Below are 27,082 nucleotides of genomic sequence, written 5' to 3' on the forward strand. Positions count from 1 at the left end.
GTGTGCGCACGCACATGCGTGCACCAGTCCTGGAGCCTGAACTCAGAGCCTGGGCACTATCCCTGTGCATTTTTGCACAAGGATATAACATTCTACCATTTAAGCCACAGCTCCACTTTTTGGGGGTAGTTAATTGGAGATTGTCTCACAGACTTTGCTGCCCAGGCTGGCTTCAAACTACAGTCCAAAGATCTCAGCCTCCTGAGTAGCTAGTATTACTGGTATGAGCCACCAGTGCCCAACACAATAATGTATTTTTAAATGCTTTGAAATTTTTAATGCACCATGCAGATAAGTTATGAAGGCAACTGCAAGTACGTGCTAGGTACTCTTTTTTTTGGGGGGGGGTCCGGTTGTGGGGCCTGAACTCTGGGCCTGGGCGCTGTCCCTCAGCTCTTCAGCTCAAGGCGAGCGCTCTACCACTTGAGCCACAGGGCCACTTCCGGCTTTTTCTGCTAAGGAATCAAACCCAGAGCCTCATGCATGCAAGGCAAGCACCCTACCACTGAGCCGCCTTCCCAGCCCATAGGTACTATTTTTTAGAGTGCTAGAAGTAGGAAAACAAACATTTGAGGGCTTTGGACAGAACAAAGTCACTTGTCTGGGGTCCAGGTTACCATATGTCCACTAGGGGTTATGCACACACCTGACATCAGGAATGTCACTGCCTGGTTTTGTTTGCACATGAAATAAACCAACTATTAATGTTTTTCCTTGTAAATAATTCCCATGCCAGTGTTAGAAATGGAGAGATTTTTGTTTTGCTAAGAGTGGAAATATATCTCCAAAAGAACTACCCAATAGTTGCTCACATATTTGCAAAGTACTATCTACGTGAGAGTTCAAATCTGGAAGAACAGTGGAGATCTTTGTCTCTCTTAGGTGATATTCCCTTCCCCAAATGATTACCCTGCCATTAGTAATTAACCTTTAATACAGCAGGCCTCTTGCTAAGTGGTTCTGTAATGACCTTAACTCCAAAAGTGTCTCCTCGACTTCAGACTATGTTTCAAGGCATCTTTAACCACTTTGGCCTTTCCCTCCTCCTGTGGTCCATATCTCCTTGGTCCTGTTTGGTAAATTTCCCCAGCCAGGTGAATTTATTTCCTTTCATCACTCAGCATTCTCAAAGCACACACAGCCCTCCCCTCTTATTCTACAATAATGCTGTGCTCATGCTTTTTTTTTAAAGCATGGACATTGTAAGGAGTAAGTGGAGCTGGAAGAACAAGGGAGTTTTAATTTCAGTGAGAAGACATAATTGAAAAAGAAGGGATAAAGGAGAAAGAGCAGAAGTGTAAGTTCAAGCTCCAATATTGGCCAAAAAAAAAAAAATGTATGTTAAGTATCACAGAATGGAATTAAAACTTTTTTTTTTTTTTTTTGTCGGTTGTGGGGCTTGAACTCTGGGCCTGGGCGCTGTCCCTCAGCTCTTCAGCTCAAGGCGAGCGCTCTACCACTTGAGCTACAGCGCCACTTCTGTTTTTCTGGTGGTTTATTGGAGATAGGAGTCTCATGGTCTCTCCTGCCCCGGCTGGCTTTGAACCGCGATCCTCAGATCTCAGCCTCCTGAGTAGCTAGGATTATAGGCGTGAGCCACCAGCGCCCGGCTGGAATTAAAACTTTTAAAGAAACACTAAGCCAGGAACAGTGTCACATACCACAGCTGTCCAGGTGAATTAAAGATCAGGGTCCCAAGCCAGCCCTGGACAAAAGCAAGAGATGGAGCCCTGTCTCATACACACAAATGCTGAATCCAATATCCAGAGAGGAAACAGGTGCTGTGTACACTCAGTATCCAGGTTGCAGAGGTTTAAGTAGTTGGCTGCTGCCAAGGGAGACAAGTGGCTGAACTGAGAAGCCTATGTGCTGTGCAGGAGGCCTAGGCTGTTACCTAGAATAGGTATGTACATGAGGTCTGTGTCACAACCACTAAAATACGTTTTTCCTCCTTTTGGATGAGTGATTCTGAATATATAAATACAGCATCTCATAGACTGTAAAGCTAGAGAAAGCCTTACAAGTCAGTTTAATCCCACTAGTTTATTTTACAAATAAGGGAATTTGGTGACACAGGATAATGAAGCAAAGAAAACCTGAGGTCGCACAGCTAGTTAGTATCAGAGCAAGAATAGAATGGCAGTCTCCCTTTCCAGCTCCCTCAATGTGGTCTTCCTTTTCCTATTGTAAGGGAGCAGGAGCATACTGAAACCTGATGGCTGTACTGGAGAAACCTTGAGGTCCCCAGTGGAACTGACAGGCTCTTGGGTCACCTCCTCAGGGCTGTTAAGTGCTGGATTGAGAGGTGGTTCATCATTCATCAGGTAGGACTTATTCTTTAGTCCAGTGCTTCTGATTTTAGAGTCCTGACTGAGCCAGAATTGCTCCTACTGTTCACCTATAGCTACCTCCCACCTAAGCCAAGTTTCTTCCTACTGTGCTGTACTTTGAATGGTTTCCAAGTCACAGAAAGAAGCTCCACATATCAACACAGGGTGTACATAGTATCAATACAGGATTCATGCTTTCTTCCCCAAGTTTTGCCAACAAAATGAATATGATCCTTGTGATTTTGCTAGCATCGTGAGATTTTCCTTTTAATTACCTTGATGCTGTTTACTGGATTTCTTGCTCAAGTGAATTCCAATGGAGTTCAGAGCTTTGAGGCTTAGGAACAAGTGGGCAAAGATGCCTGGTGCATTAGGTGTACCCATGTGTGGGTTTGCTTTGCTCACAGTCTGATTTGGTCCAGCCTTGTGGAAGAGAATTTGAGAAAGTGAACCCCAATTTACCTCAACTTCTGGTACACAGCACATTGTTACCAGTGTTTGCTATAATGCCCTTCTTTGAGCTGGGACTCTTTTGTTATGAGATGCTCTCTTAGGATTTAAATATACAACTTCCCCTAAAAGGAAATATCTATTGCTGTAGTTTGAATCTGCAATGCCCTCCAAGGGCCCATATGAAAAAAGCATGGTACACAGCTTGAGTTACTATTCGGAGATGACAGAAACTTTAAAACATGGGCCTAGTAAGAGGGAGCATCATTGGGGTTGTGCCTTCTAAGGGGATTATGGTTCTCTCTCTGGGATCAACCATTTGCAATTCTTAACACATTGTACTCCCTCTGAGACATACTGTGGCTCCACAGGCCCAGAGCAGCAAGGCCAATCAGTCTTGGACTGAAACCTCAGTATCTTCAACCCAAGATAAACCTTTCCTTTTTTAAGTTGACTTAACTATTTGTTACTGTAATGCAAGCAAAGCTAACGCACCTGCCCTGCCACCTCTTTGCTCATCAGTTCACCCAAGCAGGAAGCGGTTTGGAAGTCCACTGCTTTTGTCTAGCCAGCTCCCTGCAGGAGGGGACTGACCACACTGCTGCTCACAGGTCATTTCAAAAGAAAGTGTCCAGCTAATGCCTTTTCGTCTAACAAAGGCAAAAGGAGTCAATTGCAAATGTTGGCTCTTCTAAAGAAGTCAACCTCAGTGACATGAAGCTGTAGAAATCTTTAGCTTAGATACACCACTTGAAAAAACCATTTCATATTGTCTATCCAAGCTTTATTTCCTCTCCCCCTTAACTACCCCGCCCAAACTTCATATCCAAAAGTGGTACTCTGGTGGATATCAGAACCAACCTGCCATTAAGGTTGCAGAGTTGGAGAACAGAATGGAGAATGGCAGATAATGATCACATGACCTAGGAGGAACTAGATTGCCATTCGGCCAGAATCTGCAAATTTCCAGGCCTCAAGCTTAATAAAACCAAACAAAAAAGGCTGCTGCTTATACTTAATCAGTATGAACTTCCTTTTCATAATTTACTAGAACTAGAAAAATGTACTCTATAATAAAAGGTATACGATTTAGTAATTGTACAAAACATTAGTTTACCAAGATGATACTGGTTACAGTCACCAAAATGAACACACACTTTCCACTGCCACTTCCAGGTAAAGCTCAGATAAATAAGTCACTGGCAGAAAAGTCACAAGAGGAGCAATTTCAACTTTACAAACGACAGGAAAGATCAGTCTTCCACGATAATACTGTAGATACTTCACTAAGGCTCTCCATGCTGCCTCAGCATTACTGGAATGTTTCATAGTTCATCTTCTACAGACATCAGCTTTTCAAGACCAAACTTGAAGCATTATATGTAATACAAAATAAGGAGTTCTTTATTATTTATACAAAACTTGTACATTAAAAAAAAATTAAGACTCAACAACTCTGCTGACCCCCTGAGGAAGCTGGGAGCTTTTATGGGTCGATCAGAGCCTGTGTAAATGATTCAGTCACCAACCTCCTGGCCACAGGAGCAAGGCACATAGCTCCAGGGCCATTCACATGGTTCCGTCATTAGCTCTGCAAACTAGCTTTCCCTTCATTAGGCTTGACAAGCAAGCCAAGGATTCCTAGACATTAAACACCTTCATCTTCTCAGCCCAAGCTAGAGTGTTTCAGTATACAAGTTGATTTTTATTTCTTAAACACTTTCAAGAAACTAGCTTAAGAAGCTTTATTACAACATATACATATTTGATAGTTGCTTATGAAAAAAAAAACCTAGATTTTTCAGCTAAACCAATATAAATGTCTTTAAAGAAATAAAAGTTGGCTTAGAGAAATGATAGGGTTCTTTTCAAAAGTGTGTTACCACACTCTACATTCTGAAAAAGGTCAGAGGCTTGCTTGTACTTGACAAGTCACCCTCGGCTAATTAACATTAACAGCTGTGATGTATTCATCGACAAGCATAAGACTTTCTGCAAGCATAATGCTAAAAACATACTGTAGCTAGTCTCAGCAAACACATACTTTGACAAGAGGCCTCTTGGAACAAATAGCCTACAGAGAGAAATGCAGTTGTTTCCCTGATTAAGAACTATTTAGCACAGTTTAGCACATTTTTCTGTCATTTGAGAAAAAGTTTTTCCCCTGAAGCAGGTCCCTTTCTGAATAATGTTGGTTATTTCCCCAAAATCAAAATACCAGCACCAAATGAATCATTAGTTTACAAAAAATAAACTTAACTAAGTTCTACAACCTAGACTAAATAAATTAACTATAAAATTAGAAGTCTATCAGCTACCATATAATTTAAAAATCCATTTTTAACCCATGAGGTTGGGGGGAAGAGCAATCTCATACAGATCACCATGAACATCATCACTTCATCAAACAAAAACACCTTTCTCCAGCTTGTATTGCCTTCCAGAATGAGTGGTGGAATCATCTGTAATGCATTCAAGCATATCCATGTTGAGATTTTCCCAAAGAGCACAGCATGTAAAGTGCTACGCTGTTTTCACATCTGAGGAGTTTGCACAGAAGGACCTTGAACCTCTTGAAGAAAGAGCTACATAGCAAGCAGTTGTCTCCCTGATCACATCTACCCATCTTCCACAAGACACTGCATTGATAGTTTTAATTCACAGATTTTATGTTAGTCTTTTAGAACCCAATGCCCGTGTTGCAGTTCAGAACTGTCAGGCAATTCACGCTGCCTTGTTGGTGCAAGTTCCTTGAAGGGCTTGTAAATTTATCTTTGACCTACAGTAGGGGGAAAAAAAGACAAGTAACTGGAATGTCAGAAATGGAAACTTCTGAGACATAAGTATTAAGATCTATACTGCATTTTTTTTTTTTTTTTGGTCAGTTGCAGGGCTTAAACTCAGGGCTTTGGCACTGTCCCTGAGCTTTTGTGTTCAAAACTAATACACTAGTACTTTGCCACTTACAGTTTTCTCGAAATAAAGAGTCTCAAGGACTTTGTGGCATAGACTAGCTTTGAACCACGATCCTCAGATCTCAATCTCCTAAGTAGCTAGGATTACAGGCAGAGCCAACAGCGCCTAGCATTGTGTTTCTTTTAAAGTATAGAGAAAACATATTCAAGATGTCTTGAAGTCTGACCTGTTGTGAATCATGTGACTTCTGACAAGGTGTCCTGCTGCTAAGGCTGCCATCAGAGACAACTCTCCAGCCATCACTGTACCACACACAATTCGGGCAAGCTGCCGGGCATTTTCCCCGGGATTGTCTTGGCATGCTCCTTGAACACCTAGCATCTGTAGCCAGAGCAAGAGAGATGAAAATTCAGCCTTGATGTCATGAAAAACAATTATTAAAACTAGAACTATGAGGGCATCAGACTAGAACTAGACTCTGAAAATACTACATTCCCAAGATTTGATAGCTGAACAGCAATGCATATTCATCTTTATACTTAATCTACTCTTGAAACTGATAAACTGTATGCCTGAATAAGCTGTGCTCATCTGGTCACACTAGTTAAGCCACAGTTTGGAAGGAAGTAATGTGCAGAGTCAGACACAGAATCCTATGAAGTCATAGCTAGGCTCGAAGTCAATGGACTCTGTGCATGATGTGTCTGTCATACCTGTAGACAGGCTTGCTGAGGTAGCAGGTTGGTCCCACCGCCCACAGTTCCAATTTCTATTGAGGGCATGGTACAACTGATATATAAGTCTTCATTTGTGGGACCAGTTGCTTCCATTAAGGTAATACAATTTGAACTACCAACATTCTGTGCTGCGTCCTAGGAAAAAACCAAAAACATGTACAGTATACTCTTTATCTTTTTAGAACAACAGAAAAGAGAAGTGGAGGCAGGAGCGCTCACCTGTCCACAGGCAATGTAGATAGCAGTGACAATGTTTGCCGCATGCGCATTGTAGCCTCCTATGCTTCCAGCCATGGCAGAGCCCACCAGATTCTTGTTAATATTTACATCAATCAGAGCTTCTGTGGTTGTCTTTAATACCTAGAAGACAGTAGTGAACATTTTATGTCTTCCTCCAGGAGAGTCAACAGGCATGTGACCCAGATCTATGTATCTCCAGAAAAAAAAATTATTTAGATGTAGTCCAGTTTAAGCCATGTCGGGGATAAATAGATTATCTGGAAGTTTTGTTTCTGTGAATGCCCCACACAAATGGGTGCTATACAGTAAAACAGCTACGTTAGTGGAAAGGCTACCTCATAAATCTAATTTTATTAACAATATCAATACTCTTTTCCCCAATGTTTGTATCCAACTGAAGATTACAAAACTAAAAAGGTAAGATATGCAACCCATCACTCACTTCTCGGACAACCTTGGCTGGAATGACAGCTTCACAAACTACAGTCTTTCCTCTTCCTTCAATCCAATTTATAGCAGCAGGCTTCTTGTCGGTACAGTAGTTCCCACTAACAGCTAGAATTTGCATTTCAGGGAAATACTCTTGAAGTTTTGAAAGTGCTTTCTCTGTACCCTGTTAACCACAACAAAATTAAAATGCATATTCATTCTTATAGATCACAAGGCTTGTTTACACTTATTCTTTAAGTACAGAGAAGAACATACTTCAGAGAAGTAAAACGCAAAAGAAACAGCTATTTCAAGCTGTTGTCAATGGCTCATGGCTATAATCCTAACTGCTAGGGAGGCTGAGATCTGAGGATCACGATTCAAAGCCTGCCCAAGCAGTAAAGTCCATGAGACTATTTTCTTCAATTAACTACCAGAAAGCTGAAAGTGGTGCTTTGGCTCAAAATGCTAGCCTTGAGCTTTTAAAAAAGCTCAGGGACAGCACCCAGGCCCTGAGCTCAAGCCCCAAGACTGACCAAAAAAAAAGCTATTTCATAATCATCACTGAGTAACTTGATTACGTACAGATCCCTAATGTGTTTCTAAGTTTGAAAAATGAGTTTGTTGTAGACATTAATGAATGCAGAAAGTCAAAATACCAAACAGGATACAAGAAATACATTCATGTCACTGCAAAGTAACTCAATCTTTGATCAACATGTAATACTTGGTAAACTGTTGTCTAAAGGCTAATAATCTGTAAAGAAAAGTAGATCTAATTAGTTGTTAATTCAATTAATGAGTAACAACAATTCAAAACCTATGTATTGCAAATTTTTTAAAATTGTGGTAATGTACATATAGTGTTAGGTTTATTCAAATTTTATTATCCAGCATCCTTTTATCTTACAAAAACTAAAGCTCTACAACTCACTAAACAAGCATCACCTATTTTCTACTCTCCCTAACATCCCTGGGTAAACACTATTCTACTTGTAGTCTATGAATTTGACTGTTCTAACTACCTGAGAAAAAAGTAGAATCAGACTTTGTATCTTGTGACTAACTTCTTCCACCCAACCTAATGTCCTCTCAAGACTCATTTGTCCAGGTGTCAGAATATCCTCCCATCTTACACATCCATCCACCTTATTTGTCCCTGTATCCACCAATAGACACTCCAGTTGTATCTACCTCTTGGCTACTATGAGTAATGCTACTCTGACCATGAATGTGAATTATCTTCTCAAGATCCTACCTTCAATTTTTTTGTCATTTTCCTTTCTGAATAGCCCTTATAAACAGATCTGATTTTAATTTTTTATCCGGAAAATAACAAATATCAGCAAAATATAAGCCATACACAAACTGGGGAAACAAGCAGACCATACACATATATCATATATACCTAACACCTTAAAGACAAAGTCTCAAAGTCTCTAGAAGAGGTTTCAAGGGATTTTTTACAAGCCTGTTCTTTTTTCCTGAGTGAGGTAGTAATGCCGGGACCTGAACCTAAAACTTCATGTGTGCTAAGCATGTACTTTCACTCTACCACTGAAACAGAATCTGTGCACCCCACCCTCCCCAATCCCATACCTCAGCAAACAAAGTTTTGTTTTTAGACAAAATTCTAAAATATTAAACTCAACATTCTTCCTAGTTGGCTCAGAATATGTACAATGCCATGCCTGATTTATGTATCAAAACCTATGATAAACCAATATTGATCTTTTCATGTACATGGTACCTGAAAGGGCCATAGATAAGTCTATCCTCACTCTCATCTCCCTCAGCCAACTCCTGTCTCCTGGGACAATTATTCCTACAACTTCTCATTCTAGCCACTTTCACACACAGTGTATGCATGCTCACCTTGGAAATCATGTTCATGCCCATGGCATCTCCTGTCCTGGACTGAAAACGTATATAAAGGTTGCGTCCAGCCATACTCACATGAAGTTTCTGTAGGCGTGCAAATCTGTAAATGAAAGAAGCAAAGACATTTATTCTTTTAAGATGATGGACGTGACCTTAAATAGTTGTTATTTCATGCTTAAGATGAATATTGTTGGAGGAATCTCAAAAAGATTACTCATTTTCTCCTTTAATTAAACAAAGAGACCACTGAAGATGGGCTATAGACAACATTTTCATAATAAAACTAAATACTCTAAATTTAAAAAAAAAAACTAGTACAAACTATAACGGGGTTATCAGTTATAAGGATTATGCTTTTTGCATACTCATTAAACAACTTTAAGCATCCAAGGTAAACATCTACTAATCCTGCTTAATCCTTTTCCCCAGAGATAATTCTCAAGGCAAAACAAAAGTCTAGCCAAATTTATTATTTTACACCCTTTTATACTAACAAGTATTGGAATCAACTTCCTCCCCACTCTCAAACAGGCATAAACAGTTCACGTGAGAGTAAATTCAAACTGTGACTCTTGTGTTATATTTAGCAGACAAAATATCAGTAATTGTAATATTTAGCAATCATAGAAAATGGTTCTGAAATGAACATGGACAAGTATATAAATGCTTTCGCACACCTGCTGGTGCTATCAAAGGCCTCCTTGATCATTGCAAACCCTTCAGGTGTTTCAAGCCAGGCCTTCACTTCTGCAGAGTCACAAGCCCGGGGAAGACGCACCACCGGGCCTCGAGTCATCCCGTCCCCAAGGACTCGGCTGCTGGCACCTCCACCAAGCTACAAAATACAGAAGCACATGAATCCGAAAGACACTTTTGCTTGTCCCACAAGGTGTCCTTGATTATCCCCAAATCTGGTTACTTAAGGGTTTATTTGCTTAAGGGTATATTTTTAAATAAGCAAATTAAATTCCAACTTACTCCTATTGCTCTGCAGCCCCTATTGGTGCTGGCCACAAGACAACCTTCTGTTGTTGCCATTGGAACCTGAAACTCCTTTCCATCTAAGCACAGAGGTCCTGCTACTCCAACAGGGATGGGCATATACCCAATAACATTCTCACAACAGGCTCCCATCACCTGCAAAGTCAGACAATGAGTGAATTTCATATCTACATTACAAATACATAGCCACTCCATTCTCAATATTAGTAACTTTCTTAAAACTTAATTCTTGAGTACATTTTTTCAACAAAAATTATATTTGCTTTTTAAAAGCACTTGAAAATGCCAAAAACTTTCCAATAATGATAACAGGAAAAATAACCTATGACCTATATAAACAGAATATGAAATTAGAATAATTTTTGAAAGAATATGATACCTATTAAAAAAAAAAGTCAAAGGAAAAAAGACTGAAGAAGCTACAAGGCAAACCTCTAAGAAGTAAAGAACATACCAAGGAGTAATTATAATCTCTGTAAGGTAGATATTGGAGAGAAGAAGGCTCCGGAAGCTTTTTGGAAAGTAACTGTCGGCGAATAGATACACCTCGTTCATGGGTTTCCATCAGCGTTTCCAATTTGTAAGCTGGGATATGCTTAGCATTGACCAATTGTATGATCTCAGCATCACTAAGGAATTTCGCACCTTTCTAAAGAATTAGGAAAACAAGAAAAGGTTACAGAGATCAGAGAGGGAGGTGATAGAAGACCTGAAAGATGATACTTTCATTATTCACAATTCTAAATTATATAAATCTTTTATATCACTGCCATTTTTATTTATTTCATTTTATTTTATTTTTGTGCCATTCCTGGAGCTTGAACACAGGTCCTGAGTGCTGTTCCTGAGCTTTTTTGCTCAAGGCTAGTACTCTACCACCTGAGCTACAAGCTCAAGATAGAGATAGGAGATAACAGTCTTGTGGGCTTTCCTGTCCAGGCTGGCTTTGAACTGTGATCCTCAGATCTCAACCTCCTAAGTAACTATGACCACCAGTGCCCAACTACAACTACCACTGCCATTTTTAATAGAAAGATATTACAACATTGTTTTAAAATCATGTAATTAAGCAATGCCAAGTGACTATGAATACCATAGCACTGTTATTTTTACATTACAAAGACAGATTTTCATTAATATGTAGTAAATAGAAAATTAAATATGACTGTACAAACCTACAGTGTATGTTAGATATTACAAGTGTTGTCCAAACTACTGTGTATGTTTACATTTTAGTTCTTGGACAAATAATATATTTACATGGTTAATTAGTCTTCTTTCTATAATTTTATTTGCCATCCTGCCTGAATAAAGCTGAGGAGGGAAAGGAATATGTTCTACATGAAAAAAATTTTAAGTCAATCAGATTAAGGAGATATGGATGGAATATAGTATTTGTGTTAAAATGACTGTTGTTGTATGATTGTGAGGTAGAAGAAACCTAGCTTCCACATTAGTTCAACCTTAAACAAAAATGACAAAATTTCTTCTAACTTTGAAGTTCACCTCTGTGATATACACTTTCAGTCTACACCCATGAAAAAAATGCAATAGTTGCTCATCTCAAAGAAAACAATAAAAAATCAGTGTTAGTTTTTGAGTCTAGAACCAGAATATTTCAGATCCTGCTCCATTTCCTGTTGGGTTTCTCATCTGAGAAGTAGAGATAATTCCACATATCTCACTCATCATAAGTGTAAACCATGCAACACAATGCGTAGAATTTAGTACCCAGAAGATTCTAGTTTTTCCTTTAATAAAAAAAAGCTCCTTTTTAATGAAAATTTCCAAGTAGGTGTTGATGCTTAGCCTCACCTCTGCATTACCAAGTATCTCCAGACATTCTTCATTAGATCGAGGTTCCTTGGGAAGTTCAATCTCAGGTTCCTGTGTCCCCATTATTGATGGAGTACTGGGTAAGGAGGAGCCACCAAGCACAAATGTAGCTCTGTTTGAGGTGTCAGTTTCAGCCAGTAAAGGTTTTATCACTTCAACTGTTCAAAAGACCAAAAGAAATCTCAAAACATTGAAAATCACTGTTTAAAAGGATGCTGTGACAAATCAATGGAAGAAATGGGGAATAAATTACCTTTTCTTTCTTGGCTTATCCCAGTCTCTTCCTCCACAGTCTGGAATTTTTGGTTATTTCTGACCAGCAGAGGCTCTCGTCTACAACAGTTCTCTTGGGCTTTCTTTGGGGTCACAACAGGAGATGTGATAGGATTTTTTAACGAGAGTGTAGATTCTGTTTCTGCTTGTTCAAAGAAGATGTATTTGACAGCCAGAAGGAGAGCTAAACTTAGGGTAATAACTTGTTCAATATCCATGCTGATCATTCTAAATAAAGAAAGCAAATATAAAATGTACAAACTATACTTAAAGGGCACAGAGTACTATGACTAATGAACAATACAGTAAGCTTCTGTACACTTACTTGGAAAGGTAAAACTGCCAAAGGGAAACACTTGGTTCAATTCTCTTGGACACATTTTCATCCAGTCCTAAAGAAACCTTTGAGTGTTCTGCCGTGCTATTTTGAGGAGAAGGATCAGCTATCCAGCGACTATGAGCATGAACAAGAACCAGGCCTAAAGACTGAAATAAAATTTAAAAATTATGTATCTTTTGATTCTTACTAGAATTTAAATTTCTCGTCCCTAACAACTGACAACCATACCACGATCTTCCTTGGCTTCTCCTCAGCATAAGAAAGTCACTACATGACTAACAGTAGAACCCCATTACTATTCAAACATCCCGAACAGGTTTCAAAGAGAGGTGGAGGCATTTAGTGGGGAGACAAAGACTAGCAGCTTCAAAGAAATGAGCAAATGAAAAGGGAATATAGTGAAATCTCACTAGAAGCTGAAGACTATAAAGAAAAAGGAAATTAAAAAAAAATTGCTCCAATTGTAAACTGACAGATAAAGAAAACTGCTATTACCATAATCATTTTGACCCTCTGGGTTACAGGATTTGGTTTATTTTCTTCTTCTTCCAAAACCCGGGCAAAATGGCTGAGCTGCCAAATTGGACGACCCTCACGACTTTCCCGAGAAAGCTAAAAAGTAAAAGCAATAGATTAAAAGGTTCTAATTTTATTTAACTGATGCAATGTGCAATATTACTGTTCTGCTAATGCCATAAGTAAGATGTGTCCGTACCTCTAATACCAATGACACACATGCTGGGAAAAAAGTCATGAACACGAAGTAGTTGGCAAGAACTGACATGCAGCCAAAGCAACACATTATTTCTAGTTGACGCACCCCTGTTCAGAGAAAAATTCAAAGCATTAAACTACATGTATTTGGTACCATATGTATAAATGACTTTCCCCACAGAAGAACACTTATGTGAAAATATGGGTACAGAAAAGAGGAAAAGGAAAGGGAGAGTGATTATTATTATAGAAAATAACATAAACCCACCAAAAACCGTTCAAAAGGTGGCATAAGGAGAAAAGGGGTTTAAAAACATTGTATTGATATGCTATAGAATTTGATCAAAGTATCTGATCAACGTACATTAAAATGTAATAAAGCTCATTTGTATATTTTTGCTAATTTTTTTTAATATTATTACAGTAAACTCTGCCATCTACGGGATATAGAATTAACTCAACAGTGAAGCTAAAGCTTAGAGAACAACAAGAATTACTGGGGATCTCTTGATCCCTCAAAAGCAGAGAGACCTTGTCTTCTCAAGTTCCCAACAACCCAAGACCAGGCATGGTAATTTTGTTTTAATATATATATATATAATAAGCCAAAAATGTTTTTGTCTTTCTCTTAGCAAATGGCAACATCTTGTTTTTGGATAAGAATATAAAGGATAAGCCACTCTGAAGAAAACTTCTATTCCTCCAATATTAACTACTGACTTTATTTCATTTTTAGCCACAAAAGTCACATTATTGATTTAGTATATTACCTAACAGAAATCAACTACTTGCTTTTAAAGCAAGTTATTTCTGAAGGAATAAGCCTCTCTTATTAAGGAGGATAAGGAAAAATACCAGAATAATAGTTAACCAAATAAGCATAATCTTCAGCAGGACATGGTAGCACATGCATATAATGCCAGTACTTGAGAGCCAGAGGCAGGAAGATCTTAGCTTCTAGACTAGCCTGGATTACATAGCAAACCCTAGCTCAAAAAATACAAGTATGATCTTCAAGAGAAAGCCATAAAATCCAGTCCTAATAATTAGGAGACCTCCCCAATACCATGATACTAATTTTCCAGCAAGGCAATAATTTGCACCCTATATATTAGTACTTAATTAGTACCAATGAAGGATGAGGAAACATGCTGAAACATACTGGGTACTCGCTAAGATGGACTTACTATCTGTTTAACTCTTCCCAACCACCTTATTAGGTACTTGACTCTTCCTGCACTGTCTCCTAAAATGGCAATTAAAACTCAAAGAATCAACTCACTAATTTAGTCTGAGAAAAGCAAGAGCAGATCAAGCTTGGCATATAATTGTTAAAAACCACACACAAAAAATATACTACAAAACAGAACATAGAGGAAATGGCAAGGTGGGTGACAGTCCCTCATGCTTGTAATCCTAGCAACTTAGGGGGCTGAGATCTGAGGATCATGGTCCAAAGCCAGCCCAAGCAGGTAAGTCCATGAGCCTCTTATTTCCAATAAACTAGAAGTGGAGCTGTGGCTCAAGTAGTAGGTACTAGCTTTGAGCTAAAAAGCTCAGAGCCAAACCCAGGCCCTGATTTCAAGCCCCTGAACTTAGACCAAAAAAAAACAAATACCCACTGCCCCTTCAAAAAAAAGAAAATGGCAAGAGTGAAAATATCAACTACTACATTTGCAGCAAAGTGAACAAGCACAAGTCAAATATATCCACACATTGATACAATTTCAACTTTCAGAGTAACTGAAGTCAGAATTTAAGAACAAGCTGCAAAGCTAGGATATTTTTTTCCTCTTCAGTGACTTGCTAAAAATATTATTAAATGTCAGTTATTATTAAACTGCTTACAAACCTGACATGGTACCAACACCAATCACAAGACATTCAACAAGAGCATCAAGGGTGAATGTGGGACCCAAAATTGCCATTCCACGAGCAATATTTTCCCTTACTTCATCCTAATAAACAGACCAAACACATAATGAGGGTAAAGAACAAAGTAATTTTTAAAATATAAGAGTCCTAGGACTTACACTAAAACCTAATGTACTTTTCATATGATGAAATTCATAACTAAGGTGTTCTAAATACAAAGAACAGTAGTAATACAGAGAAATAAATGAAAATGAACTTATATATTATACCCTGCTTCTCTTACCAATTGTTCTAGGGAATATTCCTTCAAGGTATTACAAGAATCCTGTCATTTAAATTCCACATAATTAAATCCTACTCAATATTATATTTGGCTACCACCAACAGAAGCTTTAAATTTTTTGAGGCCATGTTAGTATTATAAAACTTAAATCATTTCCTTGTCAGCATATTCAAACGATCACAAACATTCATTGAACACATAATCATACACAGCAGGATCATACAAAATATAGAGGGGAACTTGGTTTAAGATTGATAAGCTGTTTTATATTCAAGATACTCTGATACAAGATCGCTTATAAAAATGGTAAAGGTTTTTTCTTTTTGTGTGTGCAGGTCCTTGGGCTTGAACTCAGGGCCCGGGTGATATCCTTGGCTTTTTGTGCTCAAGGTTAGCACTCTACCACTGGAGCCACAGCTACACTTTGATTGTTTGATAGTTAATTGGAGATAACAGTCTCATGGAATTTCCTGCCTGGGCTTGCTTCAAATCATGATCCTCAGAGCTCAATCTCCTGACTAACCAGGATTACAGGCACTAGGCTAAAGTTAAGATTTTCTTTTTTAAGTGACTTAAAGAACATTAAGATGAAATTTAGGATGGGAAATAATCCCAGTAACAATTCAAAGGGCTTAAAATTGAATCTTCCCTGCTGTTATTTCCCATCAGATCCGATCTGTTCTCTATTATCTTACTAGATAAGATTCTTTTCCACTTATCCAAGTCATTTAACTGTAATTTCTGAAAACTTTCAAACCAGAGAAAACGCTAAATTCCAGTAACTATGAAATCTTATTTGAGTCACTGGATAAAAAGGACTATTCTTTGGGCACTTATACAGATCATTCTTAGTGCTTCAGAATTAAACTGAAAATGTAAGGAAGTCTCTGAATCTTAAGCTATGAAAAAACTGTAATTTTTCCTATTGGTGTAAACAAACTTTAAAACGGGAATTTTAATCACATTCCTATCTTATATAAGTAAAACTTACCTGTGAGTTAGAACTTAGAGCAAACTTTGCTAATGCACTTGCTCTGGAAAGATCAATCAAAAGTAGGAAAAAAGGCAAAGCTTCACTGGGGAAAAATAAAAAGAGTAGATACATTTAGTAAGAGGAAAAATAGGTTTTAAAAAAATCTACCTTAAACCAAAACTCCCCTCCATACTTTGTATGATCCTACAGTATATGTACCTTTCTGCAGATCAAAAAGTTTTCGCAATACTTCTTTGGTATATCCTCATACTAATCACAATAGCTATTAAAAATGACAGATGAGCTTATATGCTTATTCCAGCTACTACAATGGGAAGTACATAAGAGCATGGTTCAAGGCCAGTACATACATAAAAAAGTTAGGATGATCCTATGCCTAAAATGCAAACTGGGTGTACTGGTATGCTCCTGCATACCTGTAATCATACCTACTATAAGTCACAAGTAGAAAGACCAAAGTTCAAGGCTAGCCTGGGCAAAAGCACAAAACCTTACCTAAAAAATAAACTAAAAAGCAAAAAAGGCTGAGAAGGTGTGTGTACATTCGAGTGGTAGAGCTCTTGCCTAACAAGTACAAGATCCGGAGTTCAAACTTCAATACCACCAATGTTTTTAATGATAAAATGTAAATATATTTATATGGAAAAACTCACTAATGCTATTAACTTAATAGAAAAATGTCATTAATTTAAAAAATCCTTAGGGCCAGCAGTGGTGGCTAGCACCTGTAACCCTAGCTAGTCAGGAGGCTGAGATCCAAGAATGACAGTTTGAAACCAACCCAAGCAGGGAAGTCCAAAAGATACTTATTGCAAAATAACCACCAAAAATCTGGAAGTGGAGCTGTGACTCAACTTTGAGTGAAAAAGCTAAGAGACAGTACCTAGTCCCTGAGATCAAACCCCAGTACAGAAACAAAAAACAAAAAATACCTTAAATTAGTATTGAGAAAAACATGGAATATATTTTTTAAAAACTGTTCATTAATCACTACTTGTAGAAGGATAAATTAAACTTTCTAGATGGTAAGTAGCACCAAAAAAAGCTACCAAAAAGAAAGGCTATCCCAATCCCAGAGATATATCCTAAGGAAATAATTATGAATGAATAAAAATTTGTCTACAAATATACTCACTGGTGTTATTAACAAGGAAAATTAACCTAATAATCCAACATTAGAAGATTAACTATAAAATATTGATATAGGAGAATACATAGCACATCCCTAAAAATACAGTTAAATATTAAGGACTTAGAAAGATGCTATTATTAAAAGCGTACAATTATAAAAAAAATTAGTATAATGTTAGAAAGTTTAAGCATAAGTGTGAAAGAACATGTTAACATTCTAACAGCAGTTAAAATTAGCTAATAGTAAGGTTACATGAAAAATTTCCTCAGTTTCTACTCTCCTGTAAATTCATGTATTATTTTTACAGCACATTAAGTTCTTAAAATTATATTTTTGAGAAAAACATACATTTTTGGCTTTAAATACTTACTTCAAGCCTGTAAGTTCTTTATCTAAAAAGTGAATGACAACTGTACTGAATACAAAACTGGAAAAAATTGTGAAGAGGCCAGCAATACCTAAAATAGACAAAATTCAACACTGAAAAACCTTTACTCTTCATTACAAAAATAGTATTACTTAGTTTACCCAAAGACACTGAGATAGAGTACAAATTTTCTCCATATTATTAAATAAGGTCCCAAAGTTTTAGAATGTCTAGTTCCTAGTAGTAAGAATGGAAACTACTACTACTACCCAGTAGCAATACACACATTTCCAAACACATGATGTGAACAAACTGTTCATCTGAATAGGAAATTAAAAATCTGCTGGCCATAAGAAACATAAATGTATTACCTAAAATATATTTTGATCCAAGTTGGCGTAAATTCTGGAACTGGAAGTAAATATACAGGATCGCTATGCATCTTGTTATCGTTAGGATTATAATGTCACTGCTCAAAACATCCTATTGGAAGGAATAAAAAATGAAGTTCTAATAGCATGAACTTTTTAAAAAAGCAATAAAAATAAGAATTTTTATTTTAAATATCATTAGTTTACAAAGTACCACAATATAAATGTAAGCATATTGCTTATTGAAAGTATCAATAAAAAAACAAAAAGTATCAAAATACAAATAAAATATTAAATGAATTTTTAAATAACTCACTGTAATGCCAATTTATTACATCTTTCACTGGCAGCCACTTACAAAAGATTTATTTTTCAATTAAGTCAATTCTACTCACTTGTATACAAAAAGTCAAGAGCATATCTATTGCATTACCATTCCCATGTAAGTAAACAAATCTGAGGTAAATTCATGAGATTTAAAAGAAAGACATAATTTTTTGGCTACAAGTTTTCTAAAAGGAGATACTCTTTAGGAACGGAAGTATAATTTAGTCAGTATCAAGATAATTTCACTGACCTCTTCAAATTTTGGACACTCATAATTCCAACCACAGATCTTGTTGTTACCAGTGAACATGTTCATGGACATCATACAGATGGTCAGTGTCACGGTCCCCACTATGACTTCCCAGGGATGGGAGGCCACAAAGAGGCCATGCATTCGGAAAAGTCTCGACAACATCGTAGCTGCAGAATCCTTGGATCCTGGGAAGAACAAATGAGAATGCTTGGTATACAGCTAACCCTGCCTTGTATGTAAAGTGTCTTGTACAGAAACAATGAGTGTTCCTTACGATTCTGGAAAATAATGCTAAAATTAAAAGGACTCATGATCCATTGGCAACCAACTGATAAGCAATCCTTCCCTCCCTCCTCCCTCCTTTTCCCTCCTTTCCTCTTCCTCCTCCTTCTGAAAAATGCTTGCTGGTCATTCATTCAGTCATTTCGTTCTTATAATAATATAGTCACAGAGATGCCCAGTGGGCTCTGGGAGCTGTGGAGAAACAAGGAGGCAGACACAGGGGTTACCACAGGGCAGAGATGGCCAAAGGTGAGCACAGAAGGACAGAAGGATACAGAGATGAGTGCCAGAGGAGAGTATAAAGGTCAGAACCCCCTATCCCAAGTCTGCCTTCATAAGAGCTGGGTACATCTCTCAGCCTTTGTACTTCTAGAGCCAAGCCCAGTGTTCTGCAGGACTCAATAACCCAGTCATTTCTTTAAAAAAAAAAAAAATTCAAGTTTTAGAAAACAAAACAAAAAAACACTGAGAACACTTTGCATTTTCTAATTGTTTGGTTATAAAACACATGAGCAGCTCTTCATCATTTACATTCTGATTACACAAAGGTTAAGTTTCAATCTACTCGCTGAAACATATTAATCTATAAGCTGCTCAAGGGCAGAAGAAACCCATTACAGTCCATCAAACACCTATAATAATATCACTAGAAAAAGTCCTTTCTGATAGATGTTTCTACATTAAAAAAAAAAAAGACAAGACTTTGATGTGGCTGCTTTATGGATCAAAAATAAGAGATAGAAGACTAAACATTAAATATAAAATGCTCCTAAACTTTTACTACTAATCAAACTAGACTAAAACAGGTTAAGCATTAAGAACAGGATTTAAACTAATTCCCAACAGAACCCTGAAGAGATTTGAGCTTAGGACTAAATATCTCCATGCTTGCAATTATTCAAAAATAAAATTATAATTTAAAAACTAAGCTCACAGATTTACCACTCTAGCAAGAATTCAAATTAGTCTCATATTTATTAAGAAAGTGATTCATCATTTAAAGACAGGAAGGAAATGAAGAAAAGAGAGCACTCACCTATCTAAAGATATATGGGAAAGGAAAAAAAAAGTAGCTTTTAGGAATGATGCAGTTACCCAAGTATCATCTCTTGGTAATCAACTGCATCACTCTACAATCTCTACACTTAGCCACCAGCCAGATTAACTAGTTTTCAAGCTGTAGGTCACAACCCTTTACTGGATTAATCCAAACCACAAAGTTAATTTTGTTGGTAAGGATATTTTAAATATTTTAAATGAAATTTTAAAAAATAATATTTAAAGTAGAGGTTAGGGAAGACACATAGTATGGATAAGTATAATTTCTTGAAACTCCATCTGTAGTAAAACTATTCATATGCATATTCTGGCTTCCAACATAACACACATTTCTTACTGTGGTTAAGAATTGTGGATCACAATTTTAAAAGGTTAGCAATGGCTAAAGGTCTCCAAATGTGGCATGTATCCTGATCTTTCAACCTTGCATCTTGACTGTTGTCATTTTGCTCTCCAGTATCTTAAACTCAGATATAGCAGAATTGAACAAATACCTGGAAAATGAGCAAAATACTTTCTATTTAATAAAATACTTTCTATTCAATATCCCAGAAAGTAAATTAGTCTAAAATCTATATTGAAATTATTTCTAATTTTCCATACCTAAACATAAATCACAAACAGGCTAGAAAATCTTCTTTCAACCCATGAAGCATTATTTTTCAACACTATTAAAAATTCAATTAAAATCTGAACTGCAACCAGGAAGCAGTTCAAATTTAGATTACAAATTTATTCAGCATAAATCCACATTTAAATATTAGGCACATGATGTTTAGCTTCAAATAGGTTTTCTGCTGCATTGTTAATTCTGGATTTTCTCCTTCCTCTCACACCCCCCGCCCCCAGATGTTACCTTTTCAACATTCAGGAAAAATGTATTCATCAGCCCCAAACAGCTGCCCTATGTGGAAATGCAACCTGAGCAACCTACAAAGGTAGGTCCCAAGTAACCATAACTATAAACAATCTCATTTCTCACAGTACCCTTCCCATTTCTCGGTGATCATGCAAAGCAAGCATATGCCATACGATCTAATCTTCACCTTCATCAGCAATTCCAAGTATTACTACAGAACATCCCATATAAATTCAACACAGTATTAATAGAAAACAACTTTTACTTGAAGAAAATAAGGGAAATAAGCAACCTATGCTTTGCTTATTCAGAATGAAAATATACTGAAAACATTTCAGTCTTTGATAGTATGCTAATTAAGTTCACTGGAATCCTTAAACTTATGCAGTCTGCTACTGAACCCATCTCCCATGGCCAATCACAGAAAAATATGCTATGGCACTCGGATGCTTTCTTTTCAGTATCACTTCTCCTGTATTATGTGCTTCACCATTTGATTCTATAGTGTTTTACACTGTTCTCAAATTAATGTGCACATGTCTCTTTGAAGGCAAAACCTGTCTTATATTGAAGTCACTTTTAATCCCAAGATGATCTAGCATTCATTCCCCATCTCAAACTACTATCCTAAAAAGTCATCAGGATCTTGCACTGGGAAAAGGAAGGCTGGATTCTACATGCAATTCTGTTACAAGACAGCATTTGTAAATTACATCTTTCCATTCACTTGGAGCTCCAAGTTGTCAAAGTATTAAGTGGAACCAAACTGCTATCTGTAGGCTGGGGGAGTGGGAATCAAATTTCAAATACTGGCAGTTTTATGAGTTAACCTAAAGATGTTTATATAATATGATCCATTTGTCTATGAATACAAATTAAACCATGAGATTAGGATGTACACACATGCCACACAATCCCACATGCACACTTCATCTAGAAATGGCCATTTGTGTCAGACACAAATCTTCATGTTAATGCTAAAATGTATACATATTACCTTAACCCTTCATGTTACTAATTCACATTTGTCCTTAATGCAAGTTTAACAAAAAAAAAAAAATCTAGTTTTATCTCAAAATTATTCTCTACCACCAGGGATGGGAAATCTCATTTCTGCCAAGGGCCATCTGGATGTTCAGTAACATGAATGGACAACACAAAATTATCAATAGAGGCAGCCGATGAAAAGCACAGAAGAAACTTACATGGCTGTCCAGTGCTAAATGATTCTCAAAAAGGATTTGGGGCTGGGCTCCCTACTCCTGCAAGGCCTGTCGCTAACAGCTTCTCAAAAGTCTTTCACAGCAGTAGAAAATCCCAGTTTAAAAAAAAAAAAATCGCTGCTTTTTAAGGCGCTGAAGTTAAGCACGATTATTCAGTATGGCTCTAAAATACTTTCCTTCCTCAGGACAAAGTCCAAGAAGGCATATCCTCAAATACTGACCGCGGGAAAGGGGGTACACATCTGCTCCTACCACAAAAATCACCTCCAAGGTGTGTTTTCTCTAACCCAAGAAGGAAGGCTTACAAGGTTTGAACTAAAGTCATCAACACCAACGAGACAACGCCCCTAGGCTGAAGAGCACGAAGGAGAAAGCAGTCTCCGGTGCGTCCTGGGTATGGTCCTATTCTGGGCTCGGTACTGCGCCGGCCCGTTCTCAACAAAAAGGACCGGATCTGTCTCCGCGGGTGCAAGGGTTTGGGTTCACGGAGCTCTTCCTCGTCCGGGTCCTAACAGGCCCGGAGTTAGAGCAGCGCCCGGCCTCCGCGGTCCTTCCTCCCATCCTCTTTGAGCGCCGCCGGCCTCACTGCCCCCAACCCTCAGCAATCCTCCAGGAAAGGGGGGCGTCCAGGGTCGCCCTACTGGGCGCCCGTTGGTCTCAGGGTCCCAACGGCCTCGGCCGGTACTGCTTACTTCCGACCGGGCGGACCAACGAGGCGACGCCCCGCCAGGGCACCGGCGGCGGCGGCAGTCACCCGAAGGCCGGTCGGCCGGCCCGCCCTTCAGGACCGGCCCGGCCCGCGGCGACCCTGGCCGCGAGGACCCTCGCCACGGGGCCCGCCGCCACCCGGCTCTCTGGGCCTCAAGGACGTCTCCCCGCAGTTAGCGCGCGCGCGAACGCACAGGGCCGCCACACCCGCAAAGTGACCGGCACCGCAGCTCCCGCCAGGACCGGCCAGGGGCGACCCGCAACCACTCCCCGGGTACCGCTACCAACACGGCCCCAATCCCCCCCCGGGTTCCCCTTCAACAGCCAACGCCCGCCTCACCTCCGGATCTCATCAGAGGCCACCGAACCCCCCTTAGTGCCGGTGCTCCGCCGTCTCCAGCCAACGGAGACGCGGAGCGGAAGGAAATCTGCCCTTACGCACGCTCGGGACTAACGAGCTCGCGACCAATCACAAACGATCTTCCGATCGTCTAGCCAATCATCTGGTGACTCCGAGGCCTGACGGACTACGTCACGAGCAGTCGCCTTAACAACCACCCACAGCTCTCACCCAGACGGAGAACAACCACCGCACCATCTCTCACCACGGCTCAGCCAACCAATAGCTGGCCGAGTCTCAAAACCAAAAGCCGCCCATTGGTCCACGAGCCGTGGGGGCGCAAGTATGGAAGCAGCCCAAACGAGGGCGATAAGAAATCTGGCGGTGCGGAGTCGGGCTGCCCAAGGCCCTGACCTCTGGTCCTCCTGGCTAAGGAAATTATGGGAAACAGAGGTGTGAATCGATGGGGAAGGAGCGCAGGTTCAAGATGCGGGTAGCTCCGGGAGAAGTCGAGTGAGATGGAGGGACAGAGAGAAGGCTCCCAATAAAAGAGGGATATTAAGAAAGGAAGGCTCGCGCCTGTAATTCTAGCTACTCAGGAGGCCGAGATCTGAGGATCCTGTTCACCACCAACCCAAGGAGAAAAATCCATGAGATTCTTACCTCGCCTAGCCTAGAGCCGAGGCTCAGGGGTAGTGCATACGTGGGGTTCAAGCGCCAGGATCAGCAAGAAAGGAAAGGAAGGGAGGATGGAAGAAAGAGAGGAAGGGAAGGAGGAAGGAATGAAGAGGGGGGAGAGGGAAGGGAGGGAAGGAGAGTGGGATGGTCGGTGGCATTGTGGTGCAAGACAAACCGCAAGCCAAATCCTAGCCGGATACCCTCCCGTAACTTACCCATTAGTGTAAATGGCTCCTTCGGTCTTCTCTCTTCTGTGTGGGGCACCTGTCTCTCTCACACACACTGTTGGCTCTTTCTGAAATATGCCTCGCCTGCCTGTGTCATCTCTGAATTCCTTCAGATGAATTGCTCCATCTGGTACTTATGGGCCTTCATCATCTAAAACAATGCAATAGTCTCTCCTAACTGGTCTTTCCACCTCTGATCTTTTCCACCTTCCAGTGCATCTTGCACTTCTGCCAACCACGGTAATCTTCCTCTTATGCCATAATTTCTCATATCGATTGGATTAAAGTATAAGACACTACCCATATGGCCCCACCCCACATTTCTTGAGTATCACTCACTCCTTCCCTGTGTGGCCTTACATTTCAGCCCGAATTGACCCTTCTTCAGGAGTTGCTTTCAATAGCTTCTTATGTCCTTCCTTACTTGTCATCTATTAGTTTGACTCAGACACGCCTGCCCATTTTTTAAATACTAATCATTGAGCTACACTGAAGGACCATTCATATACCACCACCTTTCCTGATTCCAGGAATAGGCCATCTCTCCCTACTCTAAACACCCATAAGATTTTTGTAAATTGTGACTTGTCTTCTTTGGGAATTGCTTAACGGGAAGAACTGCACTGTACACAATTTTAAAGGGCCACCTTATAGTTTGAAAGTAATACACAATAGGAATTTTAATATACGGTTATCTTGTTAGAATCTAATAATTATAAAATGAGCATTATCATTTTGTAAAAAGAAAATGTCTTTGATAAATGACTCAAAGCAATTAAAAAAACTGGAATTTGAATTTAGCCATAAAGCTTCTGCTGGTTCTGTGTTTCACTGCTATACTAAAGGACCTTTATTTGTATTTTTTTTTTACCAGATTATTTGAAATATTATGGGCAGTACACCACAGTTGGCACTGGAGATAAAGCCACAAACATGACAGACATGGAACCTAATTTTATAAACTTTACATAGCAAAAACCTGAGCTAGCCAAAGACTGAAGGAGGGAGGGGACAGAGAAGAGTGGAGTAGCAAGAGAGGAAAAGGAGGTATACCAAGGACCTCAAAACTGTAGTGCTCCTAGAAATCTAAAGGGCCAAATATCAGATTTAGAAGTCTTTCACAGAGTACAAAGGCTTAATAATATACATTTACAAAAGGATTATAAAGCCATTACTACAAAAGGCAAGACAAGGTTTGGAAAATTTTATTCCCAAAATCTGCTAAATAGGTCTCTGAGTTCAAAAGCAGCAGGCAGTGAGAAGTTGGGTAGAGCATCTGAGTGGTAGAGCACTTGCCTAGATGTTTAAAGCCCTGAGTTCCATCTCCAGCACCACCAGGAAAAAAAAAAATAAGAAAAGCAAATAATAAAACTCTAGTTTTATTCCTTAAAACAACTGTTATATAATTCCCAAAAGGTGTTTCAAAAGAATTGTTAATAATTATACTTAATGATAAATTGCAAAATTTGGCTTGGGTCATACTATAAAATAGGGAATTATAACAATAACAACATTATATGGCTTTATGTGTTACTTTTCTAATTGTCCTATGAGGGAAACATTAGAATCTGTATTTTACAAATGGAAAAGTTATAGAAATAGAAAAGCAACTTGCCTAAGTTCACACAGCAGACACAGATCTGAAATGTGAACTCTGAAATCCAGCTTCCAAGCACACTTTTAACCATGTAACTGTCTACTTTTGTGTTACATAATACGCACTACTCTGTATTAGAACAGCTTGTATGATTGTTTAGGGTTCTAAGTCTTCTTTGCAAAAGACTTCATAGTCTTCATAGTTCTGCTTATCGATTTCCTCTAGTTCTCTGTTGTGCTCAAATTTGTATATTTCAGCATCAGGCAAATCTTTCTCTTTGCCCTATATGATATATGATGTTTATTTTAAATATTTCAAGATTTTTTTGCAAGTAATAATTGGTCAAACTTAGTTTTTGGCTGATACAATAATAGATTATTTCCATGAACAAAGATTGAGACATATTTACTGGAACCTATGCTATGCTATCCAGATTAGGTTCTCAAAATACAAAATTAGCAGGGAGGAAAAATCTTGGGAAAAGCAAGGGAAGAGGTGACATTAAAAAAAAAAAAAAAAAAAGGAATGTACTCATTACCTGACTTATGAAATGGTAACCTTCCTATATAACACATTAGTAACAATAAAATTATATTTAAAAAAAGATTCAAAATTAAATTAAGAAAACATACAAAAGCATAGTTCCTTTCCAGATAACATAGGAAGCATTCTGAGCAAAGGATGCACAAGTCTAGTGAGAATAGAAAGGGTGTGTTTTGAACAAGGGAAAGAAAGATTTGAAGACAAGATATGGTACAAAGGCCAAAATTGTGAGCATGAGAATGAATGGTATAGATACATGAGAAGAAAATTTAATTGGTCTGAAATCCTAAAGTACTGTTGACTAGGAGCTAGGCAGTGTAGTTCACTAATAAAACTCTTGTTTGGCAAGTGGAAGGACCAGAATTTGATCCAAAGTATCACAAAGAGAGAAAAAGGAGGAGGAGGAAAAGGAGGAAGGGAGATTAAAAAGGGTGGGGAGAAAGGGAAGAGAGGGGAGGAAAAGAAGAAGGGAGAACAAGTCTTGGGCAAGTTAACAGATCTATAACATCTGCATGAAAATCAGCTAAAAGTCTCAGCTATTGCTCTTGAGTAGCAAAACTAAACTTTCTGCTTCTTAGTTCTTAAAATTTATCAACTGGAATCAATACTCAGAACCTCTTCTGAAACTAGTAACAGGAGAGTCCAAACAAATGTTTGGGCTACCTTCTAACCTCACTTTCACTATTTTTTCCCCCTCTAGAGTTCTTTATTGCCCTCTTTATACCTTTCCAAGCTTTGTAGAATCAGTTGGGGAGCAGGCACAAACTGGAAAAGACGTTTTGTTTTTGTTTTAAAGGAAAATTTATCATTTTATCA

General features: G+C 38.6%; 1 protein-coding gene across 3 annotated transcripts; it reads right to left on the minus strand.

Annotated features, from left to right (window-relative positions):
• Window positions 1-5,194: 5,194 nt before the first annotated feature.
• LOC138834384 (3-hydroxy-3-methylglutaryl-coenzyme A reductase) lies at window positions 5,195-23,310 on the minus strand. Of its 3 annotated transcripts, none has more exons than XM_070033012.1 (20): window positions 23,222-23,310; window positions 18,748-18,935; window positions 18,171-18,282; window positions 17,803-17,890; window positions 16,298-16,382; window positions 15,001-15,106; window positions 13,150-13,256; window positions 12,930-13,046; window positions 12,420-12,580; window positions 12,075-12,322; window positions 11,801-11,979; window positions 10,440-10,634; window positions 9,962-10,120; window positions 9,661-9,818; window positions 8,978-9,083; window positions 7,116-7,286; window positions 6,653-6,793; window positions 6,410-6,568; window positions 5,923-6,077; window positions 5,195-5,559 (listed from the first exon to the last, which is right to left on the minus strand). In XM_070033012.1, exons 1-20 carry the CDS (start codon window positions 23,232-23,234, stop codon window positions 5,505-5,507), a joined length of 2,703 nt encoding a protein of 900 aa, XP_069889113.1. In that variant the 5' UTR covers window positions 23,235-23,310; the 3' UTR covers window positions 5,195-5,504. The 3 variants fall into 3 exon arrangements, with proteins under 3 accessions (XP_069889113.1, XP_069889114.1, XP_069889115.1); XM_070033013.1 differs by lacking the exon at window positions 23,222-23,310 and adding an exon at window positions 22,866-22,967; XM_070033014.1 differs by lacking the exons at window positions 17,803-17,890; window positions 23,222-23,310 and having other exon boundaries at window positions 18,748-18,838.
• Between the last annotated feature and the right edge of the window lie 3,772 nt (window positions 23,311-27,082).

This window comes from Dipodomys merriami, unplaced genomic scaffold, assembly GCF_024711535.1.
Source record: "Dipodomys merriami isolate MVZ:Mamm:240054 unplaced genomic scaffold, mDipMer1.0.p SCAF_213, whole genome shotgun sequence".
Taxonomy (NCBI): Eukaryota; Metazoa; Chordata; class Mammalia; order Rodentia; family Heteromyidae; genus Dipodomys; species Dipodomys merriami.